We start from the raw sequence: 18,963 nt of genomic DNA on the forward strand, positions 1-18,963 counted from the left end.
ATGCATGGAGCGACATCCAGACTTTTTTAAGTTGTTGGGTTAAAATTCGGCGTCTGCATCCTTTTCGCGATCCGTGTAGGGATCGGTAGTTTCGGATGGTTTTTCTATCCTCTTAATCCTGTACCATCCATCACCCAATCAACCATGAAAACCGCCGTAATTTTGCCTCTTTTGATGCTGGGCTGTATTGCCAGCGTTTTTGCTGTAAAGCAAGAGAAAATCAACGCTGATTTGGTGAATGTAAATGTAGAAAGAACAGTCGATTTGGTTTCCCAACTTGTAAAAGTCAACTCTGCAATAACGCTGAGAAACGATGGTTCTTCAGCCGTAAAAAGTTTCCTTGTTGCCGTGGAGCCAAAGAAAGCTGCTTTTCTGTCATTTATTGGTGGGGTAGGTTTACTTTGTATTTTTAGGACAACTTGTGTATTGTATGAAATGTATGCATTATTGTTTCTGTGTTAATTTGGTCAGTGTTTTTGTTTGTTCACTGTTTTTGTAGGTATGTGACAAAAAAATTGAAGTTGCAGAAGAGCTTATAAGTTTAGTACAGTCGTTTGACCAGTTCTGGATCACTTCTTGAATTCACATGGTTTTTTGTTGCAATCTCTTTGATATCTTAAACAAAAAAGATTATCAGTTTACCTAAACATGTCATAAAACTCACCAAGTATTCACTGACAAAAAAAGATTAGTTCTTTTGAAGAGGCTTTGAGAAAAGTATCGTCACCTGTTTGACCAGTTCAGGATCAGTTGAATCTATTCTGAATCAGTAGAGTGCCCTTTATTGCAAACCCATACTCCCATTCATAAAACTGTCTCTCAAGGACATGACACATCAGAGGTGTGTTGGCATGGACTTGGACTTCCTTTCCTTAGTGAATGTCATGCAAGTGTCTTCAATAGCAGCGCAAAAACCCAGCGACAAAACCACAAAACAACAGCAAAGGCAAATGAAAAAGTGAAGCGAACCTAAAAAGCATTATTGACCCCTCCAAGCTTAATTTTCTCACAAAATAAAAAATCTACAAGAATTTGTTGAAGTAATGTTTCTCAAAATCAACTAAATAAACTTTCTACTGCAGTAGTATGATTTTACCAGACTTAGTAAGTTAGTGCGGCACCATTTGACGCAATGAGATGTGAAGTGATCCCGAACTGGTCAAGGGTAAGTTGCCCCCTCAAAGAAGATTTTGATAACTTTGTCTCCTCAAAGAAACAAGATGACTGCACAGTAATTACAGGAATGTTTTTTACACATTCTTATCATTTTACATAAATATTTTTTGCCCCGGCACTCCAATTCTAAAGGTAAGAAGTTTTAACAGTGTTTTTCAACCAACATTTTTCAACAAAAAAATGACAAATTTTGCAGACAACCTTCAGGAAAACGGCCATAATTTATTTGCTGATGATGTTTGGCACCTTATTTTGGGTTTGTTGGTTTAATGGATGTTAATCTTCACATTTATCAACAGAAATTGGTAAAAATGAGAAATGATATAATTATTTGGTTTTTGCAAAGTTGAAGTGATCCCGAACTGGTCAATGATCCCGAACTGGTCAAATGACTGTATCACTGGAAAGCCCTTACCAATAGCTTTCCAATGATGCAAAGAACTTTGCTCTATGACTCTTAAAAAAAAAGTTATGGCCATTTAAGTGGCGTGAATTTGGGATAATTGCGGCCATCGTCTTAATGGTAAACTATATAGGGCATAGGATTTGAGCTGTGACCGCGCAGACCCATTTTCGGGCAATTTTCAAGCCGAAGCCCAAAGTCCGTAGCTTTCTTATTTTGGGGTCCTTTTTAACAAACTTTGTGTCATTGTAAAGCTAAAACAATGCTCAATAAGGCCAAGACAATGGTTTGTTAATTTGGGGCAGGTGTTGGGGAGTATATCTGTTTGTGTTAAGACAGGAAAAAAAAAAAAAAAAAAAAAAAAATGCCATGTGTACAAAAATCAATGCATTACAAAAGTGTCCTCATTCACAATCTCTTAGAGTGCAAATAATGGCAAACAAGGACATCAAAATAAAAGCTTACTACATGTAGAAATAATCAACACAATGCTCAGAGGTCAGTTTCTTAGCAGATAACCAAGTCGTCACAAACAAAGTCTGCAGCCAGAGCAAACTTAGTGACGTCATAATCTATTGCATCCTCATATGTTTCATCTACTGACCAGTACCCAATCCTGTAACAATAACCATTTCCCTTTCTTGTTTTCAGCTTTTCCACTTTCCCTTAGAAGGTTGTCTTTGAAGCTGTGTGTTCATCGTACCAGGAGTGGCTAATCTTACGCCCAAAGATGGTTTCTATGAGGATGTCTTTTAGGACTGAATGAGCAATATGGTTAATCCATATAACTTTCAGAATTTTTTCCAAAAAGAAAAGAAAGAAATAAAAAATTGGGTGTGGGCATAAACAAAAACAGAGTTTCTTTTTTTAGGGCAACCCCCCCCCTCAAAATTCCATTTTAAAACAGAGCAATCACATCCCTATATATGGCTATACTATATATCTTAATACAATTTTTGTAAATGTGTGTAACACATCCTACCCTTTTTGATAAACTAATAAACAATATGATAAACTTTCCCAAATCAGATGACCAAAAAAAAACTTAATAATAATAATAATAACATTATTTTACAAGGAACTACTTAAAATCGTGGAAGTTTTTCTCTTTTTAGCCCTTACTCTTAGGTCTACAGGAATTTATTATCCTGGATCAAATCAAAATAATATTTAAGAAGTTAATCACTGATACTGGACTGGTAACCTTTAAAAAAGGGCCATGAAAAACGAAAGTAAGATAGCTATGTTTTGTAAACACTGAGCATCAGCCAATCAGAGCGCTTCATACCAGTCATGTGACCTGCATAGACAGTTTCATTCATAAATTTGGTGAGCAGGGTAGGCTTTTAAATCATCAATCATCAGCATTATCAAAGCTAAGTTTGCAAATATAATGTGAAAAATGACTTGTTGACACATAAAACCACATATTAAACCTAAAATTTGTGTATTTTGTCGATGTTTATTGGGTTTAAACAGATGTTTTATCGGACTGAAAATTCCATCTATTGACCTTTCACGTTACAATTCTCGGGATGACATCGGCGTTTGTAAATCTCAAAAAGGTGACTGCTTAAAACTCAATCTTCTTCAAATTTGGCCAAAAGGTAGAAAACAAGTACATCAATCACTTCTTGGGGTTTAATAAGCGATCCACTCACCTTTTTAGTAATTCATCAACGGTTTTGACGAACAAGATCAAACTTTTTTTTTTTAGTAATTTTTTTTCAAAACTTTATGATGTCGCGTCCAGAAAATTTGGGGACGAGGTTAAAGCTGAATATGTCCTCTATGTGTTAAAAAAAAAATCGACCGGGTACGGTTAAAATAAAACCTCATAACGAAGTGTCAACAAAAGCAATACTCGGACGTGATCTATCCAAAAACGATTGAAGGTGACACGGACGCTACGGACGCCGCGGCCCATACAAATATACTGCAATGCACAGGATTGTCACATACCTAGTTTTTGTTTACAATTTTTTTATCCGAGTCTAAAAAATAAAATTTATGTAATACAATTACAGGGAAGAATTTTAACTATGAACCATGTATCAATTCCTTCCACTAATATGTGTGATATATTACCATGCAGTACTGCTTTTACCTTTGCCAAAGAAGTCTAGTTTAATCTTGCAGTTGCCCTGTTCTGTTTGTCGTGTCTTGTTATCTGTGAGCTGGTGAGGGTGGGAGGGGCAACCAAGATTTTACCCTCCTTTATTGTTAATAAACCACAAAATGTATTAGTTATTTTATAGCCAAGTCTTTAGTTATGTCGGTTTACTTTTCAACTTTCCATTGTGAACATTCTTATCTTCGATCAATAACGTACATTACAAACAAAGTAAGATTTTGTTATTATACTCGTCTTTCTTTTTCCAATTTATTTAATTGTAGATTAATCATGTTAAGGTGTGCCATAAATATTTGATAACTTTCCTTATGGCGCTACCACTTTTTCACTCATTTTTACAAAAGGGATTTCTCATTGAGGTAAATTAGATCATGGACATGGAGGTTACTGTAGAAAGAATATTAGATCATGGAGGTTACTGTAGAATACTATTCATTGATATTCAAATGAAAAAGTGGTGGCGCCTACAAGAGAAACTTTTCCTAAGATAAGAATTAATATATCCAAAGTATTTTTTTTTTAATTTTCTGGCATTAAAAAACATCCACCATGAACAAGTCTGTTCAAAATAATTACATTTATGAAGACATTCGACGGGGAGTGAGAATCCATGGATTGTGCTATTAACCATGGATCTTTATAAAGGTCAGAGGTTACCTGTTACCACTATCGCAATGACAAAACTGGATCACAACAATAGTAATATTAATAATAATAAAGAGACATTTATTTAGCACAAAAACAATGGCATAAAGAATCCGCCTCAAGGCGCTGGAAAAGAACAACAATAAAAGTCAGGACCAGACAAGTTTATTCAAAGCAAAGTATTACACAGAAAAATAACTTAAGGACTCTAGATAGATAGTACAGAAAGCAGTTTTTAAAAAGATGAGAGTTCCAAATTCTACAATTTTTTACTTAATAATTGTTTTGATTTCAGGTAAAACCAGACGGTGATGAAAAGAAGGTATTGAAAGTAGCTAAGGCTGACGTCGCTGGATACAGGTAAGGTTCAGAATGTGGTGAAAGGGACCTTTTTGGATTTGGATATTTTATTTTCTTATAATATAAGACTAAGAGCCAAAGGAGAAGAGAGAAGACAATGAGGGGATTTCAGTTTTAGATGTGGGAGTAAAACTCTAAGAGAATTATTCCAGGGAAAACCTGCGCGGTCAAGTAGGGACTTTAAACTCAATCCACATAGTGCCCCTGGTGGGATTCGAACCAAGGTCCCAGAGATTGAAGACAAGACTATACTACACCAACCTGGCCTTCTGTGGTTAAAAAGACACCACTGAAGCTAGCTTCTATAATCTTAGCTCTTTGACCTAAAGAGCTACATCAAACCATGAGTTAAAATTTGGCAAATTTTGTCTATAGATGTACAAATTTTGGTGTATCAGTTGGAGGGTTAATCGTATGCGTTTCAATTCAATTCAATTCAATTCAACAATTCAATTCAACTTTATTGGTCCCACCATGTAGGAAATTAACTATGCATACATGCAATACAGGAAAAAATTACTAAATCACAATCACAAATAAACTACTGGAAATATATTACATTAATTAACCAAGACAAAAACGACAAGATAGAATTTTGCATGTATACTGATCCCCCTCAAGCACGTAACGGGTATAAATCATGTGTAATATTCTTTGAACATCAATTCCTTTTTTTTCTAGTGATGGCACATTCTTCAGGGTCAGTCTTGACAAAAGCCTAGCAGCCGGAGACTCCGTTGAAGTTGTCGTGGACACCGTCTTCACCAAAGCCCTCCGCCCCTACCCCGCCCAGATCCAGCAGAGTGAGAAGCAGTTTATGGAGTACACCGGTAGCGCCTACTTCTACACACCCTACCTGACCGAGTCTCAGACCACTGAGGTCAAGTTGGCCTCATCTACGCTGGAGTTCTACAGCAAGGTGAACCCAGTCACCCTGAATGATGCGGTCATCACCTATGGGCCTTATGAAAATGTGGAGGCACTGGCTGTGGTGAGTTTGAATATTATTATTGTATGTGTGTGTTATCAATCAACACAGTGCCATGTTATTATTAGTAGCAGGCCTGTATGCTTCGTTTTTGAAAGGGCAATGGCACCAAGGTATTTTTCCTTGGGGAAAAGTGAACTCTGAGGAAATTGTAAATTCTCAGTTTCATTAGTTGTCAAGTTTTTGAGTGAAAAAAGGGTGAAAATCACAGAGCAACATTTTCAGGAGAGCCGCATAAATCCGTTGTATTTTTGGTGTGAAATTGTTGTTCTCATTTCTCAAAAAGCACAGCAACTCAACAAGTAATATTTTTAGAGAAGCTTCAAACTGTGTAAGTTTGATGTGAATCTTTGGTTATACAAAAATTGCCCGAACCCTTTTGAAAAAACCTCCCCAAATTTGACTTTGGAATGAATCTTGTGCCTGTTTTGTCTCGGCAGGAGAAAATTCGAGTCCACTACGAGAACAACAACCAGTTCCTGGTTGTGACCAGCATGACCCGTCTCATAGAGGTGTCTCACTGGGGGAACATCGCAGTGGAAGAGACCTACGACGTGTACCACTCCGGGGCCAAGCTAAAGGGATCATTCTCTCGCTATGACTACCAGAGGACGCAAGATGGCTACTCATCAATTAAATCTTACAAGGTGAGTCAAATGGATGGGATGTGCTTTTACATCCCATTGTTAAGAATTTTTGTATCATAATTGATTGGTGGAAAGTGAAGTGAGATTTGATTCTTTATTCTCTGAAGATATTAGGGGCCTTTCTCATACCTCGGCTTTGGCTCCGGCGCAGGCTAAGGCTCTGCGCGCTGTGTACGCAGCTCGACCTTTACCATGCATTTTCAGCACGAATTGCATCAGCACGCAGAGACGGAGCTTAAGCCAAAGTTTGAGAAAAGCCCTAGGCTTGATCAGGACTGGAATTTCATTTTTAGAGGGCAAGGCCATTTTCATTTTGCAAAGAGCACTTTCATTGGAAAATCTAATTATGTCTATGGAGAGTTTTGAAGGACCACCAAAGCCAAGACAAGGGCATCAGCTGTTGTAGCTTCAGTGTACCTGCATGACTGCCTGATTTAGTGAAAGGAGTTTTTATTGACAAGGAGAGGTTTGACAAATATCAAACTTTAGGTAAAGGTTTGGTTGTTTGACCCTGTAGTATTATCGGTGTACTCTCCTGCCGAACTGGCTCCTGCCCAAAAACACCACAGGAGGTGCTAATTTAAGCAGTTTGGGTGTATATGCTCCAAAGGGAGTTGAGCAAGTATGCCTGATGAGCAGGGATAAGCATGTTGAAATTGTTAGTAACTAAAAAACTACAGTACCTCAGAAAGTAATATTTCAAGGGAAATTTTCTACCATCGTTTAATTTAAACCCTGTAAGTTTAATGTAAGTCTTTGGACATTTGTGTTTTGTGTCGTACAGAAAGTACCCAAACCCCTTGCAAAGTAATACAGAGGAATCAGACTGCCAAAATAATCAAACAAGATTTAGTGTGTGACTAGAGAAGTTCTTGTATAGATTTACAAACCTGCATCCTACATCCTACAGACCTTCTTGCCTGCCTCAGCTAAAGATGTCTACTACCGCGACGAGATCGGCAACATCTCCACCAGTAACCTGCTTGAGCATGACGACCATGTAGAGCTGGAACTCAGGCCAAGATTCCCACTCTTTGGAGGATGGAAGACGCACTACCTCATTGGGTACAATCTCCCCAGCTATGAGAATCTCTACAACTCTGGTAAGTCTAGAGAGCTGGTGCCAATTTCATAGCACTGCTTAGTGGCAGATTTTGTGCTTACTGTGCGATTTCCATTTCATAGTGCTGCTAACCGTAAGCACACGAAAAGGCATGCTAACCTTCCGGTGCTTACTGCTTGAAAAATTAATGACGTCACAATGCAAATCCATGGTAAGCGCGGTGTATGGCCCTATATTTGTCTGCTTACCTGTGAAATACGCTTGCACCTGAGCAAATTTTTCGGCTACGGTAAGCATGAAAATTTGCTTACCGTTTAAGCGGTGCTATGAAATTTGGCCAAAAGCTCGCCTGGAATTTCATCTTTGAATGATGACGATGATTAGGCACCATACCAAATCAAATGTTGTGTCATCCATGCAACACCGAGAGAAAAATGTGGTTCTTAGGAAAAACCTGAGGTAGTATACAGCTGTCAACATAGCTCAGTTGGTAGAGCATTTTTCGGATTGTCGAGGGGGGGGGGGTCTTGGGTTCAAATCCCAATAAGGACACTTTGATTTTTCTCTCATCTCATGTTTGGTCATCTTTGAGAGGGTAAGGCCATTTTGATTTCGCAAAGGGCACCTCTATTGGGAAATCTTAAAGTCTATGGGAAACTTTTGAGGGGCACCAACATTCTGGCAACCAAACAGATTGCTGAAAAGTGCCAACAGGAATATTCTTTTTCGCCTAGATTGTGCCGACTTTTGAGATGCTTCCTACCAGCGAAATAGTTTCTGATTTATTTCCCCTACTGTTTCCTATCGTACTGTTTCTTGAATACTTTCCATAAAAAATGTATTTACTAATTTCTTGAAATTAATTTTATCCTTGCTGAAAATGTGGGTTTGTTGGGTTTTTTTTTCCTTCATAGGGGACAAGTACGTCTTGAAGATGCGAGTTCTGGACCATGTATTTGATGACATGATCGTTGATGAGCTTACAGTCAGAATAATCCTCCCTGAAGGATCCAAGTAAGTTCACCAAAATGTAATAAGATTGAATATCATTATTTTTTGTTTTTGATGTTTTATTGTATGTTCTAATATTTTCATATTTTACAGTGATAGCTCTTTTAGATAGTGATTTAGTTAGCTCTTTTAGATAGTGATTTAGTTGCTTATGAGCAATTCCTAGGTTTTTGTTTTAATTTTGGGTTTCACTTATTCCTGTTTTTTGCATTTCTTCGTCTGATTGTTATTCCATACTTATACTGTTATGTTTTTTAAAAGCCTGAGTGGAAAATTCAATCAATCATTCTGTAATTGTGTCTTTCATCCTTAAAGCCATTGGACACTTGCGGTAAACAATATTGTCCAAGGCCCACACTTTGTGTATCACACCTTCTACATAAAATAACAAACCTGTGAAAATTCAGGCTCAATCGGTCTTCGGAGTTGGGAGAAAATATTGGGAAAACCCACCCTTGTTTCCGCATGTTTTGCCGTGTCATGACATGTGTTTAAAATAAATCTGTAATTCTCGATATCGAGAATTGATATTGTTTTAATGTTTTCTCAAAAAGTAAAGCATTTCATGAAATAATATTTCAAGAGCAGTCTTTCACCATTACCTTCTGTAAACCCTGTAAGTAAAAAATTCTGTTCCGGATGTGTCCAAAGGCTTTAACCAAGTCGTACTAACATATTTACTGAAGGGGTAATTTGAATGTAATTTCAGTCCCAGCTACAGACCTGTTTTTTTCTGCTAATGTAAATTTTTAGCTTTCTTTGTCTTTTGTAAAAAAATTATATTTTGTGTATGAATAAAGTGTTTGGTTTGAAAAGTCAATCAATCAGTCAATCAATCGCAGCACACAAACAAGCAAACCCTTTATCACACAGGATTCATTTTGATGTGTTTTAGAATTTGTTTTCTTCTTAAAAACAACCTTTCAAGCCAATACAAATATGCCACTAACTGGAACTCTTTTTATCTTCAGGGACATTGATCTTAAGACGACGTTTGATATTGAGCGCAAGTCGGATGAGGTCCACTACACCTACCTAGACACCATCGGTCGCCCAGTCATTGTCGCTAAGAAGACCAACCTGGTAGAGCAACACATTGCTGATTTTGAAGTAAGTCTGTCGATATTGTTGCTCTGTATTGATAGTGTTTTGGTGGTGTTTTTCTGTGATTTTGTTTTTCATTTTGATGAAATATGCAATATTGTTATTGATTAAGAAAGAGTCAAGTGGTCCAATGAGACAGTATTGAGTATGAAAGTATGAAATTAATGGAAACATGTAAATGATATTCAGAATATGACCTTAGTGGTCTCTCTCTGCCAAATGCGAAATGAAATAGTTGTGGGGGAGTCAAAATACTTTCATAAATAGTTAGCCATGCCTTTGTTTACTTGTTGAATTTCACCTTAAATAGCTTCTAGATAAAAGATTGAGTTGGGTACTTACAAACATGGACAATTATTACAAATTTTAAAGAAATGGCCCAGTGACCAGGGTTAATGATATTGAGGTGCCATTTGTTTCACCTCGGACAGATTTTAGGGCTATTTAAGAAGCAACTGTTATTATTTAATTCAATCAACATTTATTTCCATAAAAACAGAGATTAATAAAGAAATTAAGCCAAAGACAGTCAAGAAGTGGTAAAGAAAAATAATTGATGAAAATTAAATGAGAATAATATAAAGTAATTATTCTTATTGAATTGATGTGATTGTTTGCAGCTGCACTACTCCTTCAACAAGGTTCTCCTGCTCCAGGAACCTCTTCTTGTTGTGGGTGCTTTCTTCATCCTCTTCATTAGCGTCATCATCATCGTGCGTCTTGACTTCTCCATCACTAAGGTAAGGCTGTCACCATTAAGAAGGGCATGTCAATATTAAGAAGGGTGTGCCACCATTAAGAAGGGCGTGCCACCATTAAGAAGGGCGTGCCACCATTAAGAAGGGCGTGTCACCATTAAGAAGGGCGTGCCAGCATTAAGAAGGGCGTGCCACCATTAAGAAAGGCGTGTCACCATTAAGAAGGGCGTGTCACCATTAAGAAGGGCATGCCACCAGTAAGAAGGGCGTGGCACCATTAAGAAGGGTGTGTTACCATTAAGAAGGGCGTGTCACCATTAGGTAGGGCGTGCCACCATTAAGAAGGGTGTGTTATCATTAAGAAGGATGTGTCACCCTGATGGGTTGAGTTAATCGGCAGGGCTTGCCCTTAACACTAGCCCGGTGTACATTTGCTAGTAAAAACTGCTACAGGCTTGTAAACACCACCTCTCAACTTGCCACGTGGACTACTAAAAACTGTGCAACCTACTTGTTAAATATGTTCATATTTCTTCCATTCATATGTGAATAATTCACTTTTGAAATGTGCTAATTTATTTTTTGAGTGTTTGAGTGTTTGCTTATTGTACTGGTTGTGATAGCTATAGTTACACATGTTTAAATTGTATAAAAGGTTAGCATGCCTTTTCTTATAATTATTACAGTTAGCCGTACCTTGAAATGGAAATCACACAATAATCACACATCAGTCTTTACGTTCATGGTTTTCATAAATAAAACTTCTTATTTAATTTAATGTTTTATTTAGACTGTTATGTCCCTTAATAATTATTTTATTTCCCTTTATCCAAAGTGAGGTGTGTTTTTTTAGTAAACATGTGGTTCTATTTCTGTTTTATAGGCGAGGGTGCAATCTGTTTTTCTTAAAGTATTTATATTTGCTATTTAGGTGTAAATGTATTTTTGGTTTGCGGTAACACCATGTGTGTATCTACTTGCCATGTAGAGTTTGTTCTTAGAGAACTGTCTTAAGGTGTACTTTAAAAAAATATTTTATATTTCATATGTAATTTTAACTACTCAGGCATGTGACTTTTCAGCTGATCAGCCGATTTCCTCTTTTTCTCGAAGAAGTGCCATAGACAACTGATAAAACACTGTACAAAAGTTTAGTGTGTTTGGCCATTTCCTCTTTTTTTGCAATAAGAAATTTGCATCACTGACTATTGTAATGACCGTAGTGTAATTTGACCTTCGGGTCACAAAGCTAGTAAACTTTACTAAAATTCAAAATTTAATTCTATTTCCTGCAGGATGAAGCGAGTGAGTCTCGTATGCGAATTGCTAGCTTGGTGGACAACGTCATCGAGCAGGTAGAGAAGAAGAGAGCTCTATACTCCGGCTACGAGGACGCCATCAACAAGTACAAGTCTAGTAAAGACTCTCAAGGTAAGGTATTACATCATTCAGACTGCGGTAAAGAAAAACCAGGGTAGATAGTTGTTTCTACATTGAAGTCATCAATGGACCTTATACGTTGACGTCATTACGTCGCCCTCTTAGAGGTAAAATGATGACGCAACATTGGCAAACGCAAGTCTACGCACAACTACCTTTTTTTTTTTACCTCTAGACGAGGGCGACCTACTCAAATGACGTCACATGCATAAGGTCGGATTGGCGGAGGGGTATCTTTCCTTACCTCGAGGACCCCAGTTCAAATCATGGCAGGAGCACTGTGTGGCAGAGTTGACAACTCTCCCTGATTCTGCAGAAAGTTTTTCTGAAAAAAAAACAACTAATTTTGCCGTGATGAACAACTTCGACAACCTACTTGATTATTGTTAAGGGTTTTGCTTAGGGCGACCTATACCTCAAGGCATGATGATGCAGAAATCTAGCTGAGCTGTAGCTGCCAGTTTGGACACTGCCTTAACTTCTTAAATCTCTTTGCATTTGTTCTCAGGATTCCAGGGTACTCTTAAGAAGCTGGATACAGAGAACCGTGCCATGGACAAGGTCGTGCAGGGCCTCGTGGCTAGCCTCAAGCAGGAAGGCTCAGATGTCACTGAAAAGGTAGGTTATTAAAAGGGTCATCATTCAAATCAATTTGATAAGACATTTATTTCATAGTAACATCCTCAATAACAGTGGATACGATTTGTATAATAATAATATAATAATATAAGGACAATTTAAACAGTAGTTTGCAACATAATCAATAAAGTGTGTTTAAAGTAAGTAAGCTTATAATAAATTTTTCTTGACGGGCATGCTTGACTGTAAACACAAACACTTTATATGTCAACATGTAGAAAACAAAGTTTCCCATGAACGAAACAGTCCCAAATCCTTCTACATCCAATTGTCAAAGTGAAGGATTCTAAGGGACTGAGGGCTGTCAGCCCAATTAATATTTGCTTAGCACAGGGTCAGGCATTTAAATCTTAGCCAAGTCACAAAAATTTGGTGTGGAGCCCCATGCTTGCCAAATTGTGTCGTCTATTAAAGTGGCAATATACCTTGATTTTGTTAATAAAGTGTGAATCCTCTTGTTAATAATTCATTTGAGACGAAGACCTCTACATCTAAACAATAATTTTTGTCCAACCCATCTTCCAGATTGTTGAACTTCAGAAGTATGGAGGTCTCCTGAAGGACTTTGCTCAGACAGCCGTAAACAACGCTGAGAAGGTTGTTGCCGGCAAGTTGTCTAAGCAGCAGTACATAGATGTCGACAAGACTCTTACGGCCAAACGTAATGACATTAACACCAAAGTGGATGCAATTCTCACCACTCTACGTTAGGACAGTTCATTTTTTGAGGCTTTTTTTTTTGTAAATGCCAACTAATAAAAGTGTGAAACTAAGGTTACAATTTGTTCAAAGAGTGGCTTCTCACTAGCACCCCAATCAAAGATGGGTTCAAATCGTACTGTTTTAAATTGTTCAATATTCACCCTAAAGTTAGATTTTAGCTTTTTGTCTGCCAAATGGCAGTTTCTGAGGTTAACAACCAGCAGAATTATAAGCTGTAAGTTGCTGAAATTCAGTTTCAAACTATCTTTCATGAAATATTTATAAGGTCTTGACCATGCAAGAACTCGGAAAGGGAAGAAGTTTGGTGCCAGTGGTGCAGGATTTGCCACATTATCATGCATATTTCTTCCACCTCTCCTTGAAAAAATCTGTGGAAAAAGAACACATTGCTGCCTGATGCTTCATTTTTGAAAGGGGAAGGGCACCAAGGCATTTTCTCATTGGTAAAGGGCACCTCTATGAGAAATTTGTAAATGTCTATTGGAATATTCAAGGGGCACCAAAGCATGGCCAGGGGCAATCGTTGCCTGCGTGAAGTATCAGGCCTATCAATAAATTACCTTCACCCTAATCAAAGAGTTTTATATCACCGTGTTCTAAAGAAAATTGGCACAGGAACTACAACTACCAGTCACTTTCACCTTGCAACATTGTTTCACACTACATTTGCTCAAAGAAGTAAGCACTTAAGAAATTGCTTGAATACATTGGAGATGAAGGTTTATTTTTGTTTGGCATTTTTCTTGCCTTCTTTGTAGATCAACAATTTGTAATTTCAATTGAATTGTCAAGTGGAACTTGGAAGTCTTGTTTTGGTTTGTTAATGTGAGGTTTCTACCTGTATTACTGTGAACTTGGAATCAAAATAAACTTGATGAAAGCCGAAACCTTTTCCGATCTGGCTGAAATCAATTTTTCTTTCTCTTCTTTGTCTTTATTGCCATTGGATTAACTGTAAATGTGTCAAGATAGTGTAGTTGTAGGATTTCTCTTTGGCTGGCGGGAATATTTGGTTTGTGTAGTCTATTAACTGCTCTGATGTAGAAATTTATTATTTTTTCCTTTTTAAAGGCACTGGACACTATTGGTAATTACTCAAAATAATTTTTAGCATTAAACCTTTCTTGGTGACAAGTAATGGGGAGAGGTTGATGGTATAAAACATTGTGAGAAACGACTCCCTCTGAAGTGTCATCGTTTTCGAGAAAGAACTTATTTTCCACAAATTTGATTTTGAGACCTCTCATTATTATCTCGCAACTTCGCTGACCGATTGAGCTCAAATTTTCACAGGTTAATTTTATGCTAATATGTTGAGATACACCAACTGTGAAGGCTAGTCTTTGACAGTTACCAATAGTGTCCACTGCCTTTAATAAACTGCAGTTCACAAAATTACTGAATGAAGATTAATTTTTTTAAATCAAAAGCTATCTGCTTGAAAATGGGGTAATGAAACTGTTAAGTAAAATTTAGAATCAAAGGGAAGAAACATTCCAGTTTATAAAACTCAACTGTAAAAGAAACTTATCTTACAGAAATAATGGACACATGCCGTTACAATTCTGTAAATAAACAAAAATGTAAAACTCATATTTGTTTCTTTGTACATTGGTTTATTTCACATCTTGTAATAGCAAAGCTACCCTAAAAGGAATATTTCCCTAATTAAAATGTCTACAAAATAATAGTGAGACAACCCTCCTACTATTTGACCATTCAATATAATCCACAGAGTTTTGAATAACGTGAAAAACGTAGACGGCAATTACGGCAATTGGTCGGTGAATGCATCTACACAACAATTCCAGCCATGTCTGAAGAGCCAACAGTAAATACAGTTTAAAATGAAACTACAACTCAAATCAAAAGCTACCAACAAGGTCATAGAAAAGATAAAACCATTTTGTACAATTCAGAATCAAAGGAAGCATTCCAGTTGAAAAAGATTTTTTTTTCCAGAAACAAGTTAACTCCTACAGTCGAATGGTTCCCACTGGTTGGTCAATTTACCGACAATTGGTTTAGAAAGTATGAGTGTTGTAACAATTCAATTAAACATCTTTTCCCTCCTACCCATTTTAATTCCATAATGAATATCTCACAAAAGATTAATCATTGTGTCCACCTTTTCATGTACACAGACCTAAAAACAAGTTATCTTAAAAAATTATTTACAACAGATGTTCCAAAAAAATTAACTTCTTTTATCAAAAACAACTGCCTGGAAATGTAACCTCACTAGAAAGTCAATAACACTGGACACCTTTGGTAGTTGTCAAAGACTAGTACTCTAACTTGGTGTATCACAACATATGCATAAAGTAACAAACTTGTGCAAATTTTTACTCAATTGGTCATTGAAGATGCAAGAGAATATTAGTGAAAGATATTTGAGTGAGAAATTACCTCTTTCTCAAAAACTTTGTTTCTAGTATACAGAGGGAGCCATTTCTCACAATATTTTATACTATCAAGAACTCTCCATTGCCTGATACCAAGTAACTTTTTTTGCTAACAATTTTTTTGAGTAATTACCAGTAGTGTCCAGTGCCTTTAAATGGAAAAGCCAGAGTAATTGTATTCTGAAACAATGCACAAACCGAAAGCATTTAAAATTTGTTGCACATCCATCCCACACTCTGAAAATTCTACAAAACCCTTCTAAACAATGTGGACGACTCCATGTAGACACCAACTTTGCCCGTGATGACACAACCTTGCCTAATTTGCATAAACGGGCGGGAAACAATGCATTTTTTTAAAAGTTTCTCAGGATGAACAATAGTCCAATCCAAGATATTTTGTGTAGAGACAGTTGCATTTATAACTCTCTATAGCTCAGGCGATCTTTAGGAAATTGTCATCACAAAAGTCTTTGAGTACTGTGCAAGTCATCTCCAGAAACCAATAGCTGGCAGGCCTGTATGCTTCGTTTTTGAAAGGGCAAGGGAATCAAGGCATGTTCTTCTTGGTAAAGGGCAGGCACCCTTTAAGGAAAATGTAAATTTGTACTGAAGCATTTCAAGGGCACTGTGGCAATGACCAGGGGGCATGGAGGCAATCCCCTTCGTTGCCTCCGTGAAGTACCAGGCCTGAGCTGGAATTTAAAGAGCTATAATACAGAATCCGCTCGACCACTGTCTTCAGTTTATAAGTTCAGGACATTTGAAAAAACAGTAAGTCTTTGTCATGGCTGACCTGTCAGTGTACAACAGGGTTGAGAGGCTCTGCTTTCACATTGGTCAAGTCCAAGGCGCTGTCTGTATCGTCATCTATTTCACCAATGATCGCACTGAATACAAAGAAAGAAATTAAATCTGGATGAATAATGGTTTAATAAAATTTCATAAATATTTTCTTTTGCGGGTTGCAACTCCTGGAAGCAAGAGAGAACTTTATGGGGTGCTCATGCTTATTAGGCTTGAACGTTTTCTCTTTTTATTAGTTTTTGTTTTAGATTAATATTTTGGGGAAAAAAGCATTCGCTGTAGCCAAACTGCTTATCAACCAAAAGGACCTATGGTATAAATGGAAAAAATATTAAATGGCCTGATGTTGCGACCCTGGAATAATATTTTGTAAATGTGTTAATTGTTGATCCTGTGAAAGTAACTTCATAAAAGGTCCATTTATGACAATTTATTTATAAAACCTGGGTTATCAAAACTTCCTGGGGGCAAGTTGAACACAAAGTTTACTAGCCCTGTTGGCTACTTTAACAAAAACTTTGAAATAAGTGCAAGGCTGGACATTATTTGATTTTGACATTCACATAGTTGCTTTTGCAGTATTTGTTTTGCAGGAGTTGAACATAGCTCAACTGTTGTGACGTCAAAATTTGTATTGCATTCACATTCACAGAAAGTATGAACCCGGCTTTACTTGTTTCTTACATGTTGTCTCCTCTGATGATGTAAAGACCAAGTACCACCTGCTCCACGCCTGCCGTGTTGCTGTAAACTCTCTCGTGACTCTCATCCAGGATCAGATTTATTGTCTGATCAAAACCTTTTAACGTTCCCTGTGGAAAAATTGACATTATTTTGTGGCTATTTAATTCTTGTTAATCTCCAAAGTATTGCACATGTTTGTTTTTTTCAATTGAATTTAAGTTCCACTTCAATGAACAGGGTTCTGCCGCGGATTTCTTTGGTGGGTAACAAAATATATCCCTAGTTCATGAAAAAAATACCCTAAACAAGTAGTCTAAATTTATCGCTTTTGATACCATTTCTTTTCATTTCTTTCCAGGCATGCAACTGTACCTTAACCCCCCAAAAAGGAAATTACAAAATTTCAATAATATAGTATAATATTTGTATAGTATTTTTTAATTTTAAATGGTAAAACTGAGATTTAAACAAAAGAGGAAATCAGCTGATCCAAGGAAAAGTTGCATGCTCAATTTTTGTTGAAATCTTTGAAGGAAATTACGAGTTTAAATACCAAATTTTGAAAATGACTGGTGGTCGGAATGAGAAAAGACTCTGCCAGAGGTGTCTTGAGAATCCTAAGTGCCGGGCGGGTTCCAGCACCAACCACTGAGGGCAGAACCCTGAGTGTGAAATTCTTTTTCTGCACAAATGAAAAGTATCTTTCTTACCACTATCTGTCGACCATCGTTGGTAATGACAGAAACTGTGTCTGTGCATCGGAAAGTAAAGGAAAACTTTCACTAGGAAAGTCGAAATTCATTTAATGTTAAAATAAAGTTCTTTAAAAAACACAAGCCACCGTAGACCTCACAGCTTTGTTGTACACTTTTTCCAGCTTAAACATTGGATCAAAGTGTGCAAAACTAATCATGATCAGTGAAGCGTGCAAAATGTTTTCGGTGCAACAGCCAGCTGTGCCGAATCTAGTTGCGATAATGTAACCCTCCTCCCGACGGCATAGCTGGAGGGTTACGTTATCGCAGCTATGCCCAATCTAAGTACCCCACTATGCACTACCAGATTGCAAATTTGTTAAATGATGTTACTTGCAAGGGAAAAGTTTCCGTATGGCGCCACCACTTTTACATTCGATATGAAATAATATAGTATCTAATTTACCTCAATGAGATATCCCTTTTTGTAAAAATGAGTGAAAAAGTGGTGGCGCCATACGGAAAGTTATCCCTTGCAAGTAAGTAGGCCTGGGCGAAAGTGAAATTTACTACATGACTAGTTCGTTGCGCCTCAAATAGTCGCATTATTGATGCAAAGCGGCATGTTATTTATAGCCCCAAAAATGTAGTTGAAAAACATCAACTAAAGCAACAGATTGCACTAAAAGCCGCCAACTACGACACCCGACAACAACTGCCGACAACAAATTGGAATGAATACTACAAGTTACTATCTAAATTCAGGGTAAAAAAATCTCTTTTTGAATTTTATAAACTTTTTTCAGTTAACTTAAAAAAACTACGACAACTTTTTCAACAGATTGAAAGTACTATATTACATATCATATATATGATTATGACTCTTCCACATTTATTTAATATCTAATTTGTATTCAAAGAACGTTTAAAATTTGTTGTCGGCTGTTGTCGTCAGTTGTCGGCTTTTATTGCATTTAATTTAGTGCGACCCAACGCCGGCCGGGAACGCAACGAACGGCAACAAATATGACAAATCGTGGCGAAATTTGCTTGTATTTTGTAAAGGATACGGTTTATATAACTCTCCAGTCCCGACGCCATCTCGAACAAATCTGGATGTGACCTCTGGAAAACTGTGCTAGCAAAATGGTTGAGAATAACGAGTTATTGCGTAGTGTTTACTCACTGTTTGTGTGTTACAAACGACAGTTTCACGTTTTAATTTTTATCGCGGGTGCTGCCATGACAGTCCCACTCAAGGAACACGATTTTCTTTTTCACTGTAATCAAATCAAACTGCATACAATTTTTATTAAAATGCTATTAAATATTTCTTAGTAT

At 37.1% G+C, this 18,963-nt stretch overlaps 3 protein-coding genes across 3 annotated transcripts in view; 1 reads left to right on the forward strand and 2 right to left on the reverse strand.

Moving 5' to 3' along the window:
* LOC139954309 (interleukin-1 receptor-associated kinase 4-like) overlaps nucleotides 1-18,963 on the reverse strand; it is an 83,903-nt gene that overhangs the window by 64,325 nt on the left and 615 nt on the right. The window lies entirely within an intron of this gene.
* On the forward strand, nucleotides 40-13,943 carry LOC139933962 (dolichyl-diphosphooligosaccharide--protein glycosyltransferase subunit 1-like). The gene is made up of 11 exons (XM_071928209.1): nucleotides 40-390; nucleotides 4,654-4,718; nucleotides 5,400-5,709; nucleotides 6,147-6,353; nucleotides 7,264-7,456; nucleotides 8,331-8,430; nucleotides 9,399-9,537; nucleotides 10,152-10,271; nucleotides 11,525-11,660; nucleotides 12,178-12,287; nucleotides 12,834-13,943. The coding sequence occupies exons 1-11, from the start codon at nucleotides 145-147 to the stop codon at nucleotides 13,017-13,019; spliced, it is 1,812 nt and encodes a 603-aa protein (XP_071784310.1). The 5' UTR covers nucleotides 40-144; the 3' UTR covers nucleotides 13,020-13,943.
* On the reverse strand, nucleotides 14,184-18,862 carry LOC139933963 (U6 snRNA-associated Sm-like protein LSm8). Its single transcript, XM_071928210.1, has 4 exons — nucleotides 18,693-18,862; nucleotides 17,638-17,678; nucleotides 16,928-17,055; nucleotides 14,184-16,326 (listed from the first exon to the last, which is right to left on the reverse strand). The coding sequence occupies exons 1-4, from the start codon at nucleotides 18,721-18,723 to the stop codon at nucleotides 16,236-16,238; spliced, it is 291 nt and encodes a 96-aa protein (XP_071784311.1). The 5' UTR covers nucleotides 18,724-18,862; the 3' UTR covers nucleotides 14,184-16,235.

Source organism: Asterias amurensis, chromosome 2, assembly GCF_032118995.1.
Source record: "Asterias amurensis chromosome 2, ASM3211899v1".
NCBI classification, from domain to species: domain Eukaryota; kingdom Metazoa; phylum Echinodermata; class Asteroidea; order Forcipulatida; family Asteriidae; genus Asterias; species Asterias amurensis.

Excerpts from the sequence above, each read along its gene's own strand:
- LOC139933962 (XM_071928209.1), top strand. The coding sequence starts at position 145 with ATGAAAACCGCCGTAATTTTGCCTCTTTTGATGCTGGGCTGTATTGCC. Across the intron at positions 8,431-9,398 it reads ATCCTCCCTGAAGGATCCAA|GGACATTGATCTTAAGACGA; the intron begins GTAAGTTCACCA and ends TTTTATCTTCAG. Across the intron at positions 12,288-12,833 it reads GCTCAGATGTCACTGAAAAG|ATTGTTGAACTTCAGAAGTA; the intron begins GTAGGTTATTAA and ends CCCATCTTCCAG.
- LOC139933963 (XM_071928210.1), bottom strand. The coding sequence starts at position 18,723 with ATGGCGTCGGGACTGGAGAGTTATATAAACC. Across the intron at positions 17,679-18,692 it reads ACTGGAGAGTTATATAAACC|ACACAGTTTCTGTCATTACC; the intron begins GTATCCTTTACA and ends TCCGATGCACAG. Across the intron at positions 17,056-17,637 it reads ACGATGGTCGACAGATAGTG|GGAACGTTAAAAGGTTTTGA; the intron begins GTAAGAAAGATA and ends ATTTTTCCACAG.